The 22,672-nt window shown below is 41.0% G+C and overlaps 1 protein-coding gene across 1 annotated transcript in view; it reads left to right on the top strand.

The window, feature by feature from the left end:
* The window catches only part of ATG3 (autophagy related 3), a 30,433-nt gene extending 12,844 nt beyond the window's left edge, over window positions 1-17,589 (top strand). Inside the window, exons 4-12 of the mRNA XM_063126913.1 lie at window positions 279-349; window positions 1,965-2,072; window positions 2,547-2,596; window positions 4,299-4,380; window positions 6,572-6,606; window positions 6,820-6,978; window positions 8,982-9,109; window positions 15,202-15,270; window positions 17,312-17,589. Coding sequence (XP_062982983.1) covers window positions 279-349; window positions 1,965-2,072; window positions 2,547-2,596; window positions 4,299-4,380; window positions 6,572-6,606; window positions 6,820-6,978; window positions 8,982-9,109; window positions 15,202-15,270; window positions 17,312-17,393 — 784 coding nt within the window. The 3' untranslated portion in view covers window positions 17,394-17,589. The remainder of the gene's footprint in view (window positions 1-278; window positions 350-1,964; window positions 2,073-2,546; window positions 2,597-4,298; window positions 4,381-6,571; window positions 6,607-6,819; window positions 6,979-8,981; window positions 9,110-15,201; window positions 15,271-17,311) is intronic.
* Window positions 17,590-22,672: the final 5,083 nt, after the last annotated feature.

Here is a 22,672-nt window from a genome sequence, read left to right as displayed (position 1 = left end):
TCTGAGAAAACTGTTGTGGTTAACAAATGGAAATATCTTTTTAGATCCAAAGCACTGGGGAACTACTTCCCTCTTCCCAAAGGGGCATTGGGCTTGCAGTTTTCCTTTTTTTTTCCTTTCTTGTTTTGAATACCCCTCCCAAGCTACATGGCGAAGCACTTTTTAAACTGGTTGCAGTGTTTTTATTTCAGCTTTAGCAAAAGCATCGTGGTGCTGTACAAGATGCAGAATTAGTCTCAAGTTTGCAGGTTATCACAGTCTGGCTTTGTATTTTTAAGGGCTACAGGAGAAGAATTAAAGGTCAAGGCTTATCTCCCAACAGATAAACAGTTCTTGGTCACTAAAAATGGTAAGTCTGGCGCTAGTGTTGTGATGTGATGGAATGTATACCTGCCACAGGCTTGCAGCAGTGTGTTTTTTACAACTAAACCTATAACTGAGCAAACAGAAGTTCTGCATTTTGGAATGATGTGAACTTTTGAACATCTTTATGCAGTGCACTTGCTAATGGTTTAACATGCTCTGTATTGCCTGGGCTGATCTCGGTGTGTGTGTGTGTGTGTGTGTGTGTGGAATATAGGTTTGGCAGATGTTCTTTCTCATGGCAGAAGATTATTCAGGGGTTGCTTCCAGACAGGACCTTGTCCCATTACCTTGCCTCATTCACAGAATTTACATGGGTCCAAGCCCTCTCATACTGCTCCTTCCTTTTTTTTTTCTTACTGAAGAAAATCTGTTAAGAAAGAAAAGATATAATAGCTGCACAATGTCTTCTGATTGTTAGCTAGCACCCCTCTGTTGGAAGCATCCAAATTGCTTTTTAACCCCTTCCAACTCTGCTGCTGACTTGATTCATAAAGTAAATTGAATTAAGCAGAGAAAATTGAGAGAGCATTCAAAGATCAGAGCAGTTCTTAGCAAATATGTAAGAAGTACTGAATTTAGGAATAAGAAGCCAACTAATCTGGAACAATTTCTACCATCGTTATGTGATTCATGACATTACTCTGTAGTATTTTGTGTAGTATGTGTGCAGGTCACCATCTAACTTTTCTCCAGCTCACATTCATCCTTCTTGAACATGAATGACATATTTGGTCTCATTGTGCCTTGTTCAAGGATGCCTGTGTTCCTATCTTTACTAAACATGCTTTACCCTAGATGCATCTGGGAATTAATTTCTTTCTTTGCCACCATATTGCACTGGTGGCTCATGCTCTCCTTGTGACCAGGCAAACCCATTAGATTTCTACCTTTTCTATTTCCAACTGATGTGTCCCTAGCTAATGAAAATGTTTTAGTACTGAAATGCACAGCCCTACACTTTGTACTGCAGAATTTCATGTCTTTCTTAGTATTCCAATTCATGAGCTCATCCAATTCATCCTGGGTAACTTCCCAGAGCTTCTGTGCATTAACATGGTGTATGCACGTTTCATCAATAATTTCTGCTTCCTGTTCTAAAGTCACTAATGAAAATGTAAAATAGGCTCCAAGGACAGCCCCTGGTGGTCTTAGTAGTTGCTCCTTGTTTCCCCATTAACTGGTGCTTTATCTATCTTATAATGTATTAGTTGAAACTTGCATTTTTTTGCTTTAGGTAGTCGTTCCTAAATGAGGTACTGAATTGAATGCTTTACTAAAAGCAAAAGGACAACGGCCTGTCATGGTTACTGTGTGACCTGTGGAAATGCAGTGACTTCTGTACTGATTCCTGCTGGCTAAGTTAGTTTCAACTCTGCACCTAAGCACATTCCAGTGTAGAAAAAGTCTCTGGTCCCCAGGGCAATGAGCCTTACTTGATTAAAACTGAATGCGTGCTGCAAAAATGCGTGTTAAGATCATGTGAAGTGCATACGCATCAGCAGTAAGTTCTTCGAAAACATCCAGTTCCAAAGCCGTTGACAGAATTTCTGTCCAGTTGATTGAATGTGGAAATGACCACTGTGTGCTACTTTTTGTAGTGCCGTGCTACAAGCGGTGTAAACAGATGGAATATTCAGATGAACTGGAAGCCATTATAGAAGAAGATGATGGAGATGGAGGATGGGTAGACACATTTCACAATGCAGGTATTGTAGTTCCTTTCTTGTGTCTTTCCTTTGCATTATAAATGCTCACATTTCTGCCCCCATTCTCATGTACTCTTAAAAATGCTCCAATGCGCATAAATGTCCAGCTGTAGAGACCATCTTCAAATTTTAGCTTCTGCTACTCATTATTATTATTATTACTATTATTATTTATTTATATAGCACCATCTATGTACATGGTGCTGTACAGCGTAAAACAGTAAATAGCAAGACCCTGCCGCATAGGCTTACATTCTATTAAAATCATAGTAGAGCGATAAGGAGGGGAAGAGAATGCAAACAGGCACTGGGTAGGGTAAACAGGCGCAGGGTAGGGTAAAACTAACTCAATCTGAATCCTTAACCATTTTGAAAAGCAGCCACTGAGTCCCAACTACTTGTGGATCTGTTTGTGGTGTCATAAAGTATCAGCAGGTTTATCCCTAGTTTTGACTCTATCTGTGCTCTCAACAGGTGTTACAGGAGTGACAGAATCCATTAAAGAAATCACATTGGAGAACAAGGTATTAACTTGTGAATTTGTGAGTAAAATGCTGGAAGGGGTAATACAGTAGAAACTTAGCATTGTGTACTTTTTGGAATAACACCTCTCCTTAAGGTGAGACGTATCCCTTTTATGTTTCCAATGGATTAGAACAGTATGTGGGAACCCAATATGAATCGCAGCATGCCTGTAGATTGAGGGAAGACTCCTTTGCATTTTCAAATCGAGCACACTCAACAAAATCAGTAAAATATTTGAAGTACTCAAATGCAGAGCTAACTGTTTACTATTCTAACTATTTACTATTCTAAAATAGTAAATTAGGGCAGAGCAGAGTCCCAAGTCACATTTTTGGTCCTTATGCTTTGGTGGCTTAATGAGATTCCAGTGACTTCAGCCTGGAGAAGAGAAGATTGAGGGGAGACATGATAGCACTCTTCAAATACTTAAAAGGTTGTCACACAGAGGAGGGCCAGGATCTCTTCTCGATCCTCTCAGAGTGCAGGACACGGAATAACGGGCTCAAGTTAAAGGAAGCCAGATTCCAGCTGGACATCAGGAAAAACTTCCTGACTGTTAGAGCAGTGCGACAATGGAATCAGTTACCTAGGGAGGTTGTGGGCTCTCCCACACTAGAGGCCTTCAAGAGGCAGCTGGACAAGCATCTGTCGGGGATGCTTTAGGGTGGATTCCTGCATTGAGCAGGGGGTTGGACTCGATGGCCTTGTTGGCCCCTTCCAACTCTGCTATTCTATGATTCTATGAAGTTTAAGTTGCCCATCAGCTAACTTGTGTTTAAATTTGCTAGCTGAAATTGCTGATTACCTGGAGCTCTTGGATAAGGGGATGAGTGAGTTTACCTTTGCTCACACTTGCCATGCCTTGAAGTGACTGAACTGCGATTTGCTCACACTTGGCAAACAATTACTTAGATCCTAAGCCTAACATTTCTGATTTTCAAGAAAAAGGAAGTGGGTGGGATAAAAACATAGCCTTCCCCTGGCAGAAATGGGGAGGCCGTGGGTTCCCCCCCAATTCCTTCTCCCCCTGCAGCCACCCCATACTGTTCTGGAGGGTCCCTCAAGCTTCCAAAGCAGTTGAAGGGGAATCAGCAAAACTTGTCTTCCTCCTTTTCTGGAGTGGAATTCCGCTTGGGGAAAGCTTCCCCTGGCAGGAGCAAAGTTATGATCCAAGCCAAAATAATTAAGATTGGCAGTTTTTGCATGCTTGGTGTCCAGTCTTTTTATATCCCAGCTAGAATATAAAACGATTGGACAGTCTCTGATGCAATGTTGAACGAGTTTGGATGCCTCTTAAAGATGCCATATAGTTTGTCATGGTAATATTACTAGAATTTAAATTATACATTGATAGCTACAGAAAGGGTGGATTAGAACATGATGATAGTGCTATAAACACCCAATATTTCAGCATGTTTTATTATGCAAGGTAGAATTTTCCTTTTGAAAACATAGGTAACTTGAACCGGTAGGTTTAAAGAAAAGTTACTGGACTTACAGCAAACTAGAGCAGTACATGAAAGTTCAGAGTACATTTTTAGTCCTTGTGTTTTGGTATGTCATTGATTGTCTGCTAGTTTATTCCACTGTCACAGACTTCTCATACATAGTTGTCTGCTCTTCATGTTTGCCACATGAATACTTTGGCCTAGAAGTTCTATTGAACATTGAAACTATAATTGCATTTTCTTGTCTTCAAAGGACAATACAAAGTTACCAGAACGCTCAGGATCTTGTGAAGAAGATGATGATGATGAGGAAGGAGAAGCAGCTGATATGGAAGGTAATTATCTCTTCTTTGAAGACGCAATTCACTCAGTCATGTTATGTAACTAAAACAAGACACTTATGCTGCCATAGTTGCATTCATACAGTATCTTAACATGGATACTTGAGCCCATTTTGAACATGGGCATCTTTCTGTAAAAGATTGCCTCTAGGACAGTGTTGCAAACTCTACTGCAGTCATTAAGATATATGAAAACCCTTGAGGTGGAGGATCACTTATTCCTCTTCTGGACAAGAAGTAATAGGTTCAAATTGCAAAGATGAAGGCCCAACATTAGAAAGAACTTTGTAACTGTTAATTGTTGGGAAGTGCTGAAACCCAGATGGGGAAACTCTAGCTGTGGGGTATGGTAAACGAGCATTTGGTCAAAATTTGTTTAGGTGAGTTTAATTCTGAGGCAGGAGCCGTCACTGGGAGGTCCTGAAGTATTGGGCTTGAATATGGCAAACCAGGTCCAAATACCTGCACAGTTGTGGAGCTTCCTGGATAAACCCAGACAACACAAGCAACTCTTTCAGCTTAACATGCATCACAAAGTTGTAGTGACATTAGACCACCTGGAGGTCCATGGAGGAAGCTGCTCCTTTCTCCAAAAATACCATATTTCTTCGATTGTAAGATGCCATCGATTGTAAGACGCACACTAATTTCAGTACCAACAACAGAAAAAAAGCTTTGATTCTAAGAATAATAATCGCACCTGTGATTCTAAGACGCACCCCGTTTTTAGAGATGTTTATATGGGGGGAAAAGTGTGTCTTAGAATCGAAGAAATACAGTAATACATTTTAAAGTAATGGGCACTATCCAATGCTGCTGCTCCACTTATGCAATTAATGTAGCCCTAGCACAAGCAACCTCGAGCACCGCACCAATGGCATATGCTGGCATGACAGGTTTTCCAGGGAAACCTGTTTGTTGCACCTGCATACACTATTGTTGCTGTATCAGAGGTTGACTAGCACTATGTCAATTGCGTAAGTGGAGTGGCAGCATTGGATACTGCCCAATATATCCAAAGGTTCCCTTGTTGGAGCTGAGGGTACATGGGTTTCTGAGAGATCTTATTATATTCAGCCGTATATAAATGCCACAAATAAATAAATGATAAATTTTCCCATGACTTTCTATTTATACATTGTACTTGTGTAAGGACAACAGGAAGGTAAGTGCTACAACGCTAGCCCAAGATAACTATTGTCTAACAGATTCAGCTGTTCTGTAGTAATAGTCATGGTTCATTATCCATCTTGAGATCTTTATTTATTTATTTATTTATTTAGAATATTTATAAATAGCACACTTGAGGAAGTGTGGGATACAAATATGATAAATGGGTAACAAGATGTATACCTTTTTAAATAGCCATGCCGGAAGTCAAAAATATTGAGAATGGGTACTTAAAAGACCTAGATTGCATTCACATGTCATGATAAACCATGCTGGCTTATAAATTACTCACAGTGGCCCTGTTCAGAAGACACCTTAAACCACAGTGGTTAAGGCTAAAAGCCTTAACCACCGTGGTTTAAGGTGTCTTCTGATCAGGGCCATTAGCTTATAAGCCACTGTGCCCATCACACGGTCATACCAATAAGTTTCTGTGAGTAGCTTATTTTCCTCCCCTTGCCCCCTCCTTCTCCCTCAGTCCTCCAGCCCGCATCCCAGGGGATCTGGCAGCAGACTCAACTTGTGTGCCTCTTAGTCCTCCTTCCTGGCCTTGATTGAAATGAGGGTCAGGTCCCTTTTTTTCCTCCAGCCCCTTTTTGCGCAAAACAGGGGTTAGGTAAATAAAGAAAAATCCGGAAATCAAAGTGGGGCAGGGGGTGGTGTGTGGCATGGGGGTGAGGGGAAGGATGCCCCACTTTTGGAGAGCCGCTTTGGGTCTCCCCCAAGCCCAGCAGGATGTGTCATCCCGCTGGGAACTGGCTCTTTCAAATTGGGTGCAGGAAAGCTGTGCTGTCAAAGAACGTTTGTGAATGTTCTCTGACAGCGCAGCAGTTCATCAAGCGTTTGGGGTGGAAGCAAATGACAACCAACTGTAAACATAATATAAAAAGGATTTTTTTCCCCCTAACTTGAGGGGTTTGTTCATAAACATTGCTGCCTGCCTTGCTTGTTCAGGAAGGGGCAGAAGAGCAAAAATAATAAACAGTAAAGTGGTCTCTTTATATTACTTTTTCAGAATATGAAGAGAGTGGGCTGCTGGAGACAGATGACGTGAGTGCACTAAGTTCATTTGACAGCAGTAATGGCTCTTTTGTCTTCAACTTGGGCTGAGTAGAATACCCCTTAAAATGGCAAGTGGGACTAAGTTTAAATAGCGGGATCTGTGCCTATGCCACCATCTAATAGCTGTAGACATTGAACTGTGGGGACTAGATAGCTGCTAACAGTTTCGAGCTATGAACTTGTTTCTTAAATCTTGAACAGGCAACACTGGATACAAGAAAAATAGTAGAAGCTGCCAAGGCTAAAGCTGATGTTGGAGGTGGTGAAGAAGCTATTCTACAGACTAGGACGTATGACCTTTACATCACGTACGACAAATACTACCAAACACCAAGGCTCTGGTTATTTGGCTATGATGAGGTATGAACTTTTTTTCATTAGTTGAAGCTGTTCAGAGCCTATTAGTGAAATGACTTGACAACAGGTTATTGCAGTGTTGGCAACTTGTAGGTCAAAACATCTGGAGGGACACAAGTTGTCCACACCTATGTTATGGTAAGGAGCCCCAGGTAAAAGACCAAGAAACAAACCCAGAATGGATTGCTGCAAAGATCATCCAGACTTCTGACAAAAAATGTAAACAAGCCTTCTATAGCTCTACACCTGAATGAAACTTACTTTTGTAGTGATAGGTTCAAACTGTCAACAAGGAAATAACATTGACCCTGTTCAGACAGCATGCTCAATCATGGTGGTTCAGCATTTTGAGCTAAACATTATGGCTTAGTGTGTTATGTGAACCATTCCTAACCATGGTGGCTACATAACCACGGTTTAAACACACTAACCATTTGCTGCAAAAGGGTTAGCGGCCTAAGCATGTCATCTGAACAGGCCCATCCTGTTTCTTGCTCTCTCAATTTCTGATTACTGCAGATACTACTTCTTATTTGTGCACCAAGAGATTAGCTCCTGACATGTGTCTGTGTGATTTTTTTGTATGCGTGGTGCACTCTCACGTATCAGTCCATGACTGCTATGCAGTAGCTTGTCATTGTCATGCACATCACTGGGAATGAGAGCTTCAGTTATGTGCAGTGGTGGAAGCTGCAACTGTGTTAAGCACATTCACGTAATTCTGCTTAGAGCTGCTGCTTATGGTAAAGAGAGACTGGGAGAGCAGATGTGCAGATGTTTTTCCACTTCTGCTCTAATGTGCAAAGCATAGGTTTGAGCATCTCGTCCATGTTGAGATCCATGAAATTCAGGTTTCATCTGAGAGGCCAAAGGACTTCTGCATGATGCACTACTTTTTAAAGATATAAGCAGGCTTTCAACTTGCCTTTACAGGAAGTGCAGAACAGGCAACAAATTGGGGAAAAAATAATTTCCTTTTAAAATCACATGGTTGAATCTTAAAAGTTTGTGGCTGAAAAATGCCCTAGAATTACTAGATATACTTCCTGCTGCTACAAGGAAGCCCTGCATGCAAAGTTCCATGCGCAGTATTCTTCCTCTTGTCAGCCCTCAAGACTGCAAAGCTCTTTCATTACTTCCTCCTTTGGCTGTTTCTTGTGTTCAGCGTGCTAGTGAATGAAAGAAAAAAGCATGATGACTATGTATTTTTTAGAAGCAGGCCTTCACATACATTGCATTTAAAAAAAAACAAATCTGTGCTAAGGTCTGCTAAATTCTTCACCAAGAAGAATTAAACTCTGCAACCAATGTAAATTGTGCAAATGGAGGAGGGTGGAATCCATAAGCTGCCTTTTAATATAGTTCTGCTTCAGCTTGAATCATAGGGAGATGCAAGGTGTTATAGAAGTAACTGAAAGGAAATGTCATAGAATTCTGTTCTCTCTTAATCCTCTCCCTTGAGTTTTGAAATTTTACCAGGCCTTACCCACATACCTCTAAATCTGTCATCCCCACTTTTAAAGGCAGAAGCTTGCTTTTAAAAAATAAATAAAGCTGAGATCTCAGGATTCTGATTTCTCTGTCTGAAGCCAAAAGCTGGCCTTGTGCATTACTTAGATGGAGTCAGACAGGCCACATAAGTGTGGCCTGTTTCCATAATGTGTGAGAGACGTGGATTTGGATCTTGACTCCGCCGTGGGCTTCATGAGTGATCTGGGGCATGTCTGCCACCCTTTCATGAAACAAATTAAAACGAATCTACCTACGAATCTCAAACATCATTGAGGCTTGCAGTGCAAATTCTATATAAACGATTATTTTACGTATTTAATTAATTTGTTAGCCACGTTTTAAAACTGCAGTCCTCTCAGTGTTACGATAAAAATGTTGTTTTGATTTTGCTGGCACTAGATGGACCCTTGGTGTGATCCAGCATGGCACTTCCTATGTTCTTACAGAGGCATCTGAGATATTCGTCTGTTTTTACTCACTTTCCCCCCTTTTAGCAACGACAGCCGTTAAATGTAGAGCATATGTATGAAGATATTAGTCAAGATCATGTCAAAAAGACTGTGACAATTGAAAACCACCCCCATCTTCCTCCACCTCCAATGTGTTCAGTTCACCCATGCAGGTATTTCTTCAATTTGCATTTTTTAAAAAATTGTGTACAGTATATGAAGGTGTTCATGAAAAATGTTTGGTTGGGCTACTTCGCTGCATGAAATAGCTGCGTATTTTGTGTTTGGTTCTTTCTTAGCAATCCGAGCAGCTACTCAGCCCTGCATTCTTCTTAGGTCTTACTAGTGAAAATCTTTTTGTCTAACACTTTGCTTCAGCTGTTCAGTTTCTGGTTTATTATTGAATGCCAGGACTGAAAGCGGTCGAATCACTTTTAAAAACATCCGTCCTCGACTCTGTTGCATTTCGAAAGACCCAGTGAAGACCAACTAAACTTGTTTTCCCCCCCGCTTCTCAATCTCTCCAGAAGATGGCAGGCAGCTATCCTGGAAGTGGGGTTTTCCCAAACTGTGTCTGTTTACACCTGATGTCACATATTGGTGTCCTAACAATACATGCATTTGTCTTCATTTTAAATTCCTGAGACACTTGTTGAACCCTTCTGAGAAGTACAGCGCTACCTGTTTAAGGTGTCAAAGTTTATGCAGCCCTTGATGGGAAGTAAACAGGCTATCTTTGCAGTTTAAAACATCTGAAATGTAATAGAAATGGTAGCTAGGAGCAGGCTACCTTTTGCTTCACTTCTAGAGTCCAGTTCTGTATTGTGCTTTAAAGCTGGGCTCTCAGCCTTAGCACAAAAGTATACCTTTAGCCTGGAATTGAGATTGGCCTTTTCTCGCCCTGTCACTGGGGCAGCAACAGCCATTGGTGCACATGTGCTAGTGTTGGTTGAAAAAAACAACACCTTAATGCATACAGCTGGGTGCGACACATGCAACGTTCCTTTCTCCTCCTTCCCACCTGGAAATGCCTCCTCCTGCCCTAGGCCTCCCAGCAGGATGGGAATCGGGCTTGCAGACAGAGAAATAAGCAAGGAAATAACAACACAGACACCAGAGCTTGGGATAACTTGGGCCACTTTATTTAAGTGGGTGATTCGCCTCTTCCCCGGATATGCATGTGAGAGTGTGGGAATCCATTAAATCCTTTCTCCGGGCTACTAGCCTGCTTTAAGGGTGAGCCACTCTGCCAAAGGCAGGGACTGAGTAAAACCCAGTCCCTTTCTTAAGCTCCACGTGTATGTGATTGAGGGGAAACCACCCTACGTTACCCCTGCCTGGTGCCGCACAGTTCTGAGCTGGTGAGACAGGAAGGTGCCCAAAGGCAAGCTGTATCCACCCTTGAGAGTTGCACAGCTCCCCAGGAGCAGGCCTCCGAACTGGCCAATCGCTGTAAAGGTGCCAGTGAGTGTTCCCCAACCTATCCTAAGATTCCAATATTTTAAATTATTCTTGAGATGAAGGAATTTTTCGTTTGTGCTACTGTTTCTGTGAATTTTCCATGACTGAATTTTCCATGAAGATGCCAAATTACATTAAGTCCAGAGAGAGTCCTCCCCCACTCCACTCATTTTCAGCCTGCTGTTTTAATATAATCCACTAAAACCTCTTGTCTCTAACATATTAATGTGCATATACTGGTTTCATTGCTTTCTGTCTATCTACTCCTTGTACTTTCGCAGCTTCAGGAGGTTTATGAGGGCATGTTCTGAGAAACAGCCATAAGGAAACTGGGAGTAAAGTGCTTTCCACTTGGGGCTGTGTGGGTGCTTAGTTGGGTTTGTCCCAGAGACTGTGGCCCCAGTTATGTCAGCTACTAATCCTGGCCACTAATACGCATAGGGTCTGTGTTAAAGAGGATATGCATCAAGACAGTCTGTATTTCCTGGAGTAAAAGACTATTATAGCTGAATATGCAAGGAGGCTACTTTGGATGGAGGGAGGCAATAAGCTATGGATCAAAGAACAAAGTAACAAAGAAAAATCAGGTAAGTGAGACACTCCCTCACTGAATGCAACAGCCTAGTCCCTCTCACTCCTTCAGCTATGTTCTTGGGATGGGTTGTTCCACTTGGAGAACTGTATTAACTCAAAGTTCTGTGTGTGGCTGTGAATAAACATGTGGACAGTCATGGAACAAGAGGAGAGGTCCTTTTATGGATCAGTAACTGGTTAAAGATCAGAAAGCAGGAATAAATGGTAATTTCTCTCAGTGAAGAGAAGTAAACAGTGGGGTCCCGCAGGAATCTGAATTGGGTCCAGTGCTTTTCAACTTGTTCATAAATTACCTGGAATTAGGAGTGAGCAATGAGGTGGCCAGCTGACACCAAACTATTTAGAGTGGTTAAAAAGGGGATTGCAAGGAACTCCAGAAGGATCTTCAAACATTTGGAGAATGGGCGTCAAAATAGCAACATGTAAAGTGATGCACATTGGGGCGAAAAATCCCAGCTTTATGTATCTGCTGATGGGATCTGAACTTGTAGTGATTGACCAAGAAAGAGATCTTGGGGTTGTGGTGGACAACTCAATGAAAATGCTGACCTAGAGTAAGGCTGTTATGAAAAAGGGAAATTCCATGTTAGGTGTAATTAGAAAAGGAATTGAAAATAAAGCTGCCAAGATCATACTCCCGTTTTATATTTATCTATGGTGTCACCAGACAGTTCTGGTCACTGCACCAAAAAGGGGATATTGTAGAGATGAAAGCGGTGCAGAAAAGGGCAACTAAAGTGATCAAAGGGCTGGATCGACTCCCCTACGGTAACAACTTCTGGGACTGTTTAGCTTGGTGTGTAAGGGGAGACATGATAGAGGTGTATAATATTATGCATGCTGTGGAGGAAGTGGATAGGGAGACATTATTCTCCCTCTCTGAAGATTAGAACTCAGAGTCATCCCATGCAGCTGATTGGTGGGAGATTCAGGACAGATAAAAGGAAGTACTTCTTCACACAATGAATTATTTATTTATTTGAAATATTTCTTGGCTACCTTTCAGAAGCTCTCGCATGGCAGTATACAATAATAAAACACATCATCAAACTGATGCAGTCTTAAATAGCGATAAAAATAGCAACAACAGCAAAATTAAGGGAAGGCCAAAGTAAAATCATGTTTTAAGGCCTTCTGAATAGCCTGCAATGATGGGACCTGGAAGACCCCATCTGGCAATTTATTCCAGAGATGTGGGCCCACTACAGAAAAAGATGTCTTTCATGTGGTTGCCCACCTAACTGCGCTCATAGGTAGGCAAATGAGGGCCTTTCTTGCTGATTTTAAAGTGCAGGCAGGTTGATATGGGTGTAGACAGTCCTTTAAGTTATTGGTCCCTTTAAGGTTTTAAAAGTCAAAACCAAAAGTTTATTTTGGGCTTGGAAACAGACTGGTAACCAGTGCAGCTGATGCAGTATTGGCATTATATGATCTAATTGCCTTGTCACAAAATATGAATGTGTAGCATGTATTGCTGATAAGAATTAATTATATTTCATAGGAATGCTATTCATAATAATCTGTGTATGCCAACTGTAAGTACTATAAACTAGCTTTAAGAGCAAAAATGTGTTCGTGGAACTGGGGCAAAGAAGCTTTGAGGAGGTGGACCTTTTTGAGGGTGCTTCTGAAGTAAGCTTGACTGTGCTGTGGAGAGGCCCTGCTGAGGTCATGAGTAGGAGCTATGACTGAATCCAAAGAGTCAAGGTGTATTGATGTGATTAAGACAAAGGAACTAGAACTATTGCTAGGTACAGCGGCCCCATTCAGAAGACACCTTAAACCACAGCTTTAATTACGGTGGTTAAGCCAGAAAGTCGGGCTGTGTTCACAAGACACTTTAAACCATGGCTTTAACCATGGTGACTAAGACAAAAAGCTTTATGCACCATGGTTAAAGCCATGGTTTAAGGTGTCTTCTGAACACAGCCTGGCTTTTTGGCTTAACCACTGTGGTAAAAGCCGTGGTTTAATGTGTCTTCTGAACGGGGCCATTGTTATAACTAGTAAGATCATGACATAGTTGATAAGACAGATCCTGGAAGAAGAAGAAGCCCACAAAATTTGATTACATAAGCTCCGCCAACCATGCCTATGTGATAGGTAAGTACAAAATCTTGTACTTCTTTGTTGGTCAAGAAGAACAGAACTTTAATTTTACTAAGAAATATGCTGGCCACTACTTCTATTATGCTTCTAATCATCCCAATTTCATTGTAAGTAGTAATGTGTTTTGTTTGTTTCATCATTGCAAAGTTTTGTTCTTTAATACTGCGTGAGGAATAAATATATATTTTGTGGTACTACTTTGTGTTATTTAACCTGAGGGATGTTTCAGTTAATTTATGGCCACAACCCATAAATTAATTCTTGAAGTCCAGAACACTCCGCTATATTCATACAACTGTTGCTGAGTGGGGTTTGTCCATACAGCTGTTGGTTTCCCTCTAGGTCAGGTGAATCACAGACACATCTGTTCAAGTTAGGGAAACAAGCTTGTTGGATGGAGTGGGAATGTGTCTCCCACCTCAGCCTTGACCCCACCAACACTTGGGTGGCCATGTTCTGCACCAGCTGAAATTTCTGGACTGTCTTCAAAGACAACTCCATTTACAGTACATTACAGTAGTCCAGCCTAGACGTCACTAGCACATGGATAACTGAGGTGAGGTCTGTCCTCTCCATATAGGGCTGAAGTAGGTGTACCAGTCTGTACTAAGCTCATACAATGCACTCCTAGACACCACAGCCAACTGGACCTCCTCAGAGTTTGGGAGGACTCCCAGGCTATGCACTTGGTCTTTTAGGGGGAGTGCAATCCCATCTGAGACCAGTTGTAAACCTCTTTCCCAGCTCACAGTGCCTCTGTCTTGTCTGGATCAAGTTTCAGCTTGTTTACTCTCAGAGAATTATAGAATAGTAGTGTTGGAAGGGGCCTATAAGGCCATCGAGTCTAACCCCCCACTCAATGCAGGAATCCACCTTAAAGCATACCTGACAGATGGTTGTCCAGCTGCCTCTTGAATGTCCCTAGTGTGGGAGAGCCCACAACCTCCCTAGATAACTGGTTCCATTGTTGTATTTCTTTAACAGTCAGGAAGTTTTTCCTGATGTCCAGCCAGAATCTGGCTTCCTGTAACTTGAGCTCATTATTCCGTATCCTGTACTCGCCTCCAAGCACTTGTTCATGAGTTTGAGCCTCCCTTGGATGTGTAGGTGGAAACTAGAGGTAGAGCTGAGTATCCCCTGAATATTGATGACATTTCAGCTCAAACCACCTGATGACTTCCCCCAGCGGTTTCATGTAGATGTTAAAAAGCATGGGGGGGGGGCAAGATGGTTAAATTATGGAATTCACTACCACACGATGTAGTGATGGCTGCCAATTTGGTGGCTTTAAAGGGGGATTGGAGAAATTCATGGAGGAGAAAGCTATCAATGGCTATGTGCAACCTCCAATATCAGGGGCAGTATGCCTATGTACACAAGCTGCTGGGACACACAAGCATGTGGGTGTTTTGCATTCAAGTCCTTATGGGTTCCTCACAGCTGGCCACTGTGTAAACAGAATGCTGGGCTATATGGACCTTGATCTGAGCCAGTCCAGCTCTTCTTATGTTCTTTTGTATATTTGTGTGTGGGATGTGGGCATCTACATCAGATAGTATATGAAATCAGTGATGCAGTGCATGATAACACACTGGGGCTGATCAGTCCTTATTTCATTCTAAAGGAATTTGTTGTAACACCAGCCTTGTGGGCACAGTTGGCACCTGGCAGAAAACATGTTGGCCTGCAATTCTTTTGTGTTGCCATATTATTTCTGCAATGGTCCTTCTAATGATAAAACTGGAGTAGAGAGTCCAGGTGCAGTTATATATTGCTGCTGCCAAAGCAGAAATCAGAGCTAGCTTGAAGTAGCAAAAGTCCATGCTTCTTTCTGCTGCCAAGAAACAAACTTAGCATTCATCTTATTGACCCTGTTCAGACAACACGCTAAGCCACTTTGAGCTAAACATTATGGCTTAGTGAGTCGTGTGAACCATTCCTAACCATGGTGGCTCACTAACCATTTGCTGCAAAAGGGTTCGTGGCCTAACCGTGGCTTAGTGTGTTGTCTGAACAGGCCCATTCTTGTTTATGAACTATAAGTAGTTAATCTTAATAGTGCTTATATTGCCATTGAAAGATATTAATGATTTGTTTTCAGGCATGCAGAAGTGATGAAGAAAATAATTGAAACTGTGGCAGAAGGTGGAGGAGAACTTGGAGTCCATATGTATCCTTTTAGGAAATCTTAACTACTAATTCAATGAAAAGAGTTAGAAGGGCTTGACAGGAGTTGCATCTATTTTTTTCTGTTCTCATCCAGGTCCAGTGCAAGGCGTGGGCTCCCTACTCCTCTCCCTCCATTCTCCCTACTCCTACTCCTCCATTCTCCCTACTCCTCCACCCAACCCCTGCAACCCTACATTATCAAGTTGCAGGTGGACTGCTGCACTCAAATAGCCTAGGTAACTGAAAAGAGAGGCAACTACATTAGGAAAAAGTTTCATGCTCATTTTGACTCACTGTGGCTGTGTGATGGTGTAAGTTCTTGCATTCTAGAAGACTTTTAATTAGTCCACACCTTTCATACCTGTTGATAAGAACAATAATGTGTGTTCCTTAGAGTAGTACTTACGGCTGTGCTTGCATTGATTTTAACTAGTGCTGTGCCAAAAAATCTTCAGAAAATTTTCAGCATTTCATGGGGGATGGGTGAAGAGTGAAAACTCTTGATGAAAGAGGCTGGGAGAGGTGAGTGCCACGACACAGGCTCTGAACACCAGACTCGGCCGCAGCTACTCCCTGCTCAAGCCAAGCACTACCGCTTGATATGCCTGAGGCAAGGGATAAAACCCACCTTCCTCCAAACTATGTGGAGAAAGGGGTTAAAAATGGAGAAGGATTTTTTATATATATAATAATGCGCTGTGAGTTATATCTGCTTAGGTGAATGATTGTCAGAGTGGGTGTTATATGTGTAAACTTGAGATGATAAATGCCAAACAGACATGTGGGCTTTTTGTGGTAGTTTAAAAACAAAACAATCAAAATTTATTTTTAAAAGTTCATAAGCTTTGTTTCAAATAACAACATTTAAAAACCTTTTTGAAACCTTTCATACAATCCTGTCACTCATTCACATACGCGCTTTCCTTTTTCTCACACAATCACTCTTGAACTTTATTCTCAGTATTGATTAATATACATCCACTACGTGCACACTACACTCTAAAGACACCACTCACTACACTGACTCTCAAATTTCCCAGAACTTAAGTACCATAAACACAGAGAACACTACAGACTCTAAGAGTACATAACAAGTCTCCCTGAAAAGTTTCCCTGAAAAGTTCTCTCCCAATCCCCTCAGTCCTTCCCTTATATATCACTCCTCCCCCTCCCAAGACATTCTAACTCCGCCCACTCAGGCCAACATTCTAAAAAACACAGACTTACAAACCGCAGACATACATTTGGAATTGACTTGTGGGGTGTAACGCCACAGTGAGAATTTTGGAGAATTTTCTCCTTGGGGAGGGGGACAGGGTTTCTATATATCTTTTTAAATGTAGGACGTTTTGAGGGGACTTCTTTCTATTTAAAAAATAGAACACCCCTGACACTTGCAGGAGCCCAGGGGTTCTTCCCGAATGTCTGTTGGAGAGAGTGAGGTCACATGGTCTCCAGTAGGCATTCATGAAAAACTGCTGGGCTCCTCCCAAGTGCAGGGGGTGGTTTTTTTAAAAAGTAATAGAAAGAAGACCTCTAAACAACTGGCTACAGGTTTAAAAGGTATGTGGAAATGCTGTCCTCCTCCCCAAGGAGAAAATTCTCCCCCTCTTTGCGAAAGAGGCAGAAAAAAACAATGCCTCTTTTGCAGGGAGAGAAAAAGTTTATGAAAATAGGGGGCAGAATTCGGCACAGCACTAATTCTAACAAAAGCAGTGATGGTTGTGGGGAGGACATCAAAAGAAAATTTGTGGTGTTCAGCAAATTCCAACAGCCTTCAGTGGTAGCAGCAGCTATAACAAAGACTAATTGTTAAATAGACTTAGCTACACAATGGACATTGGTGCACTTAACATTCAACTATTGTGCCAGATTGGTGTTCTTATCTAGCTTTTTCCCAGGAGATAATTTTGGTGCTTGATTTTGAGGAAGGGTGAGATGTTGGGACACTTGTAAAAGTATGTCTCTTTGCTGTTGTGCAGTTCAAAGCAGACTTATGGTTGTGAAACTATTGAGTGTGTTTTCCTTAATTAAATATTCAGGTATCTTCTGATTTTTTTGAAATTCGTACAAGCAGTCATTCCAACAATAGAATATGACTACACAAGACACTTTACAATGTAATTAGGGGAAAGAATGTTTACGGTAATTATTGATCCTAATTTTTAAAAACAAATAAACCCGTACATGTGACTGACTTGTTTATCCACCATTGTATACAATTTCTGTAATGTACCACTTCTATCAAGTTTATGCATTAAAATAAAATTCCACTACCAGCCTTACTTTTTAATAAAGACCTTTATGTGTAAAAAATAAACCACTTTTTCATTCCTGTGCTGTGGGTTCAGAGGTGTTATGTTTTTCTTTAACATAAGATGATCTCACTGTGTTAGTCACTGAAGCTATGTTTTTAAAAAAGCCTAAATCAATTTTATTTATTTATTTTATTTAAAACATTTATATCCCGCCCTATATCATTAAGATCTCAGGGCGACGTACAGATAAAAGCATAGAGTATAAAACGGTAAATATGAACAGGTAAAAACAAATTAAACCATAAACCAAGTTAAAACAATATATAATTTAAAAGCAGTTAGAAGCAGGGGTCTAGCAGTTCCTAATGCATGTTTCTAATTAAATAAGGGGGAAGGGGGAAGCTGAATGGTAGAGCATATGCTACGCATGCAGAAGACCTCAGGTTAAATTCCTAGCATCTGCAAGTAGGGTTAGGAAAGACTAGTGCTGGAAGTCTGACCCTGGAAAACTGCTGCCGGTCAGTGTTGGCAATACTGTAGGCTAGATGGTCAGACTTCATGAAAGGCAGCTTCGTATGTTAAACAAATGGGAGTCCATGGTTTAAAATTTAACCTTAGGGCTGTTCACACAACAGTATTGAAACCATTCATAATGTCCTAGCTGGAAATAAAGGTAATGATTTCAAAATCACTCCAGTTTTAACTTTACAAAAAGGATTTCATTGGTATTATGTTCTAAAAACGTAGCCTAACACACTGTAGGGGTGAGAAGGCAGATTGTGATCTGCTGCTAGATCTCTGTGATTTGCAATAGATTAGCAAAGATTTTTTTACTACTATAGTTTAACAATGGTAACAACAAAATGGTTGCTGAAATGAAGAAAACTGGGGTGACCAAGGGTAACCAAGGGTGTTTCTGTGTAGGCGGGGGGAGGACTGTGAACTGCATGTATTTCTGCTATTCAAAACAAATTCCTGGGCTCATAATTCTTTAATACTTCTAGCTGATTCCAGTTGGTGGATCTTGGGGCTTGGTAAGAAACAAAATGGTTTCTACAAGCCTAAAAGTCTACCCACCTCAGCCTTATACCCAAACTGTTGGGCTACATTGGGCCCTACAGTATTAACTTACATTTCTCATTTGGACTCTCATGAAACCCTGGAGGAGAAAGCAGAAGAGAACACAAAATGAAAATCTAAATGTTTGACTTAAAGTAAATAATGAAAGGGGTTCAGTGTACCCCAGTACCCTTATAGGATGTCATCTTCAAAAGAACATGACACGTAAGAAATAAGGGTTGCAAGTTTGCACTATGGAAGTGTTAAGTCCTGTGTCAAGAGAAGCAGGATTAAGCCTAGGATAAAATTCACTGATGGCCGCAACGGCCCTGCAACACTTGTAATGGGGATTTTGTACACACATAAAAATCAAAATCTAAAAAGAAGACACACATCCTTCTCTAGTGTCCTTGAAGTATGTTCTGACACAGGCAAAATGACAAATTATTTTCCCTGCCCTACGTTGAGAAATTGCTTGGGAGAAAATGGGCACCAATTAGCATAAGCATTTGGTAGTTCCTATTAATTTCAATAGCAGTACATTGTGAAAGCTAAGGAGTGGAGGGAAGAGATGAAACCCCACAGGACAGCTGACCCTGTTGAATACATAGAACCTGAAGTGGTTCAGGTTTGCTTTAAAAAGTTTTAAAAATACTTCAAACAGTTGCTGGATCTACAGCAACCACACTAGGGTAAAACAACAACAACACCATAATAGTCAAAGCATGAGTATTTACACGTTTGTCTGATAATAAAAATAATGCATGCGATTTTTAATCAGTTGCATTTCATAGTAAATCAACATATGTAAAGTAGATCTAGATACGACTCTGGGCCCTTTCAAAAGATACCTTAAACCATGGCTTTAACTATGGTGGTTAAGCCAGAAAGCCAGGCTGTGTTCAGAAGACACATTTAACCATGGTGAATAAGGCTTTTTGCTTTATTTACTATGGTTAAAGCCATGGTTTAAGGTGTCTTCTAAATGAGGCCTCTGAATCACACCTAATCTTCACAGTGCACATGTGATGGGAGTGAAATCAGGACAACCATGCCTTCTGTAGGGTCAGATATTTAAAGATGCACCCAGGACTATACCTGCAGTATGCGTCTGCTTATATCCATATTGAATTTTCTATTTGCAAAGATAATACTCAAGATGTGAAGGTTCAGCTTGGGTTGTACAATTCTCAATGCTGTGGTTGTGTTCACTTTTTGTGTCTCCTGCAGGTGTCTCCTATCCTATTATGCTGCAGCAGCAACAACAATAGTACTTTTTCTCAGTTCTGTTAATTATGAAATGTCTAGGTTACCAGATTTTGGGGCTTTGAAGTTAACAGCATTCTCCTAGGTCATGCCATCTTTGCACTAGGAAGTGAGATCACCTCAAGAAATGCTGAGTGCTGAGAAAGATTCCAGGAAACTGGTCCCTTCTCCCTCCCCTTTCAGCTGGAAGGAAGAGGAAACAGCTGCCTTCAACACAGCAGCCCATTTGCGTCAATGGAACATGTATTGTCAACAAGTGGAAATAATTGGGCTTTTGGGATGCCGGCTGATGGGATAATCCTAGTTCCCTTTCTAGCATGGAAGGAAAATGTTTGGTTCATAAATGGAGCCAGTGGGCAGACTGTTCAATTGCCCATATGAACTATAATTGATGCCATCTCTCCATGCAGCTTGGCAGATTTACATCCATATCACTGCCACGACTTTAACACAAATGGTAGAAACTATGAACTGGTTTTAACATAAACTAATAATCAGATATTCCATCTATTAAAGTTCTGTTGTATCAAAAGGTCAAAGAGAATGACTGCTCAAGATAACCTCATTGGGCCCTAAGTTCCTTCTGGAGGCTGTGAACTTGAACCAACACTGATTTAATAGGAGCAATCTCTTCTGTTCCTATTCCACTCAGATATTTTGAAGTAAGTTTTTCCAAGTTTCTAAAGCTATTTGGAGACCATTTTGGCTGAATACCTTTATCTTTCTAGAAACTGAAATGTTTGTTCCTTAATGCTACCTTTTGCAAGTCAATGGAAAATACAACATGTCCCAATATTTGTCTACTACTAGATGTGATACTAGAATAGACAAGCTGTGATATAGAGATTTTAGTACTCAGTACACAGAGGTGCATTGACTCAAGCTTGGTGTGTGCTTTGAAACCTGACAGTAATAGTTTATCCTAATTTCTTGACATTTAACCTGTGCCTTCCAGTGGTGTAAAATATAGAAAGTGGGGGTTGGAGAGAATCTGCCCCAGGTATAGATAAGCTGTAATTTCCATTATTATTTCTTTGTTCAGTACACTTAAGTACTGTTGTTATATAGAAGTAAAAATAATAATCATGCACTCCCCTTTTCTATCAAAAATGTTTGTCTCAAAATGATGGTTCTTCACTTAAGATCACAGCAGTCATTTATTGCCTCTCTGATTTCAAGTAAAATATTGGAAGGATCATAGTGTGAAAATTATAGCATTGAAAAGTTTCTGTGCTGGGGGTTAGCAGACCATTCAAATCAATCTGGCAAGTAGCTGGAACCCATTTATGTTCCCCCAAAAGACTCAGACTGCTGCTGGTAATTATTAACTTTCTGTTTGCCAAAATAGTGAGAGGAAATGAAATTACGCTTTCTCCCTGCAGAACATGATGTGCTCTCTGGCCACATGGTCTGAATTGATTTTCTGGGCACCGTTAGCTCTGAGTAATTGTTTCTCATAAGCTAATGTATTATTCTGTAGCGTAATTTTGATTATTTACTTTCCATTATATTTATCAATCCAGGATTAGAGGTGCCCCTTCACTAGAATCACCCAGCCCTGGTAAGCAGGGGTAGTTAAAAGGCTTATCTGGGATATTTTTACTTTCAACTTTCTAAAACTATCCTCCAATTATAAGCAAGTCAGATCAATGATCAATCTTGTCATGTTTACCGTGGCTGTCTGTAAACATTTTTGAAATTTGTTCTGCTGCCCCACAAATGTGTGTTTTGCACTTCAAAGTGTGTAACTCTGCCTAAAATTGACACTCCCAATGAGAGGGTCTTCTGTCAGGAAAAAGTTTCAAGCAGATAAGGCAAGGCTTCAAACTATGAATAATTGTGCAATTAAAGCCACAGAATATTGTGAGGGTGCCTCATAGTTTCGACTCACATTTAGCAACTCTGGGTAAAGTTAGTGCCTGGATGGGTGACAGCTTGGGAATCTTCCTATAGCCTGTTCCAAGCTCCTTTTGAAGAAGTCAGGATACAATGTGTACTGTTAATTCATGGTGTAATTCTTTTTTTTTTCTTTTTTCTTTTTTAGAACAAGCCAAAATGGTGATAACAATCCTCATACTGTTTTTTCTTAACTGAAACTTAGGCCTTAGCTAGACCTAAGGTTTATCCCGGGATTGTCCCGGGGTTATCCCTGTTCATGTATATGACACACAGGGTATCCCGGAAGCAGGCAGGGATGATCCTGTGATAAAACTTAGGTCTAGCTAAGGCCTTAGCCTGCATGAAGCGACTTTCTCAATGTTAGCAGGGCCAGACCTACTATTAGGCGGAGTGTGGTAGTCAGCTCAGGTAGCAGATGCTGGGTAGTGTGAATGTGGCAGTGGCAACTCCCATGTGGCCATTCCCCTCTGTTGGAGGACAGAGCTGTATACCCTGCCTTGCAGCACCAAGCTAGCCTGATCCACTCAGAGGAAGTGGAGGATATTGTCCCATTAGATTCAACTGTGTCAGTCTATTCAGCTTCTACCAGTGAAATGCAGGCGGGGTGCCATTTTGTCCTTCACCTCAGGCAGCAAAATGTCTTTGGCTGGCCCTGATGGTTAGCAAGTGGTTTTTGATCAATTATTATTTAACAACGACTTTTGTTACAAAAAGCTGATATAAAACCAGACTATTAACTCATGGACTCCAGCAGCCCTGTGACCTTACGATGTTTCTTTTATTTTTACTCAAGATTTGGTGCCAAAAAGAATTTGAATCTACAGCCACAAGAGGAGCCAGGCCCACCTGTCAAATGTAAACCAACGTATGAAAAAAATCATTCTCCCACAGTTTTATCCAGAAGAAAAGGGAAAATGTTTA

The sequence above is a fragment of the Elgaria multicarinata genome, chromosome 5 (assembly GCF_023053635.1).
Source record: "Elgaria multicarinata webbii isolate HBS135686 ecotype San Diego chromosome 5, rElgMul1.1.pri, whole genome shotgun sequence".
In the NCBI taxonomy this organism is placed as follows: Eukaryota; Metazoa; Chordata; class Lepidosauria; order Squamata; family Anguidae; genus Elgaria; species Elgaria multicarinata.
This window is presented reverse-complemented; position numbering and strand designations above follow the sequence as displayed.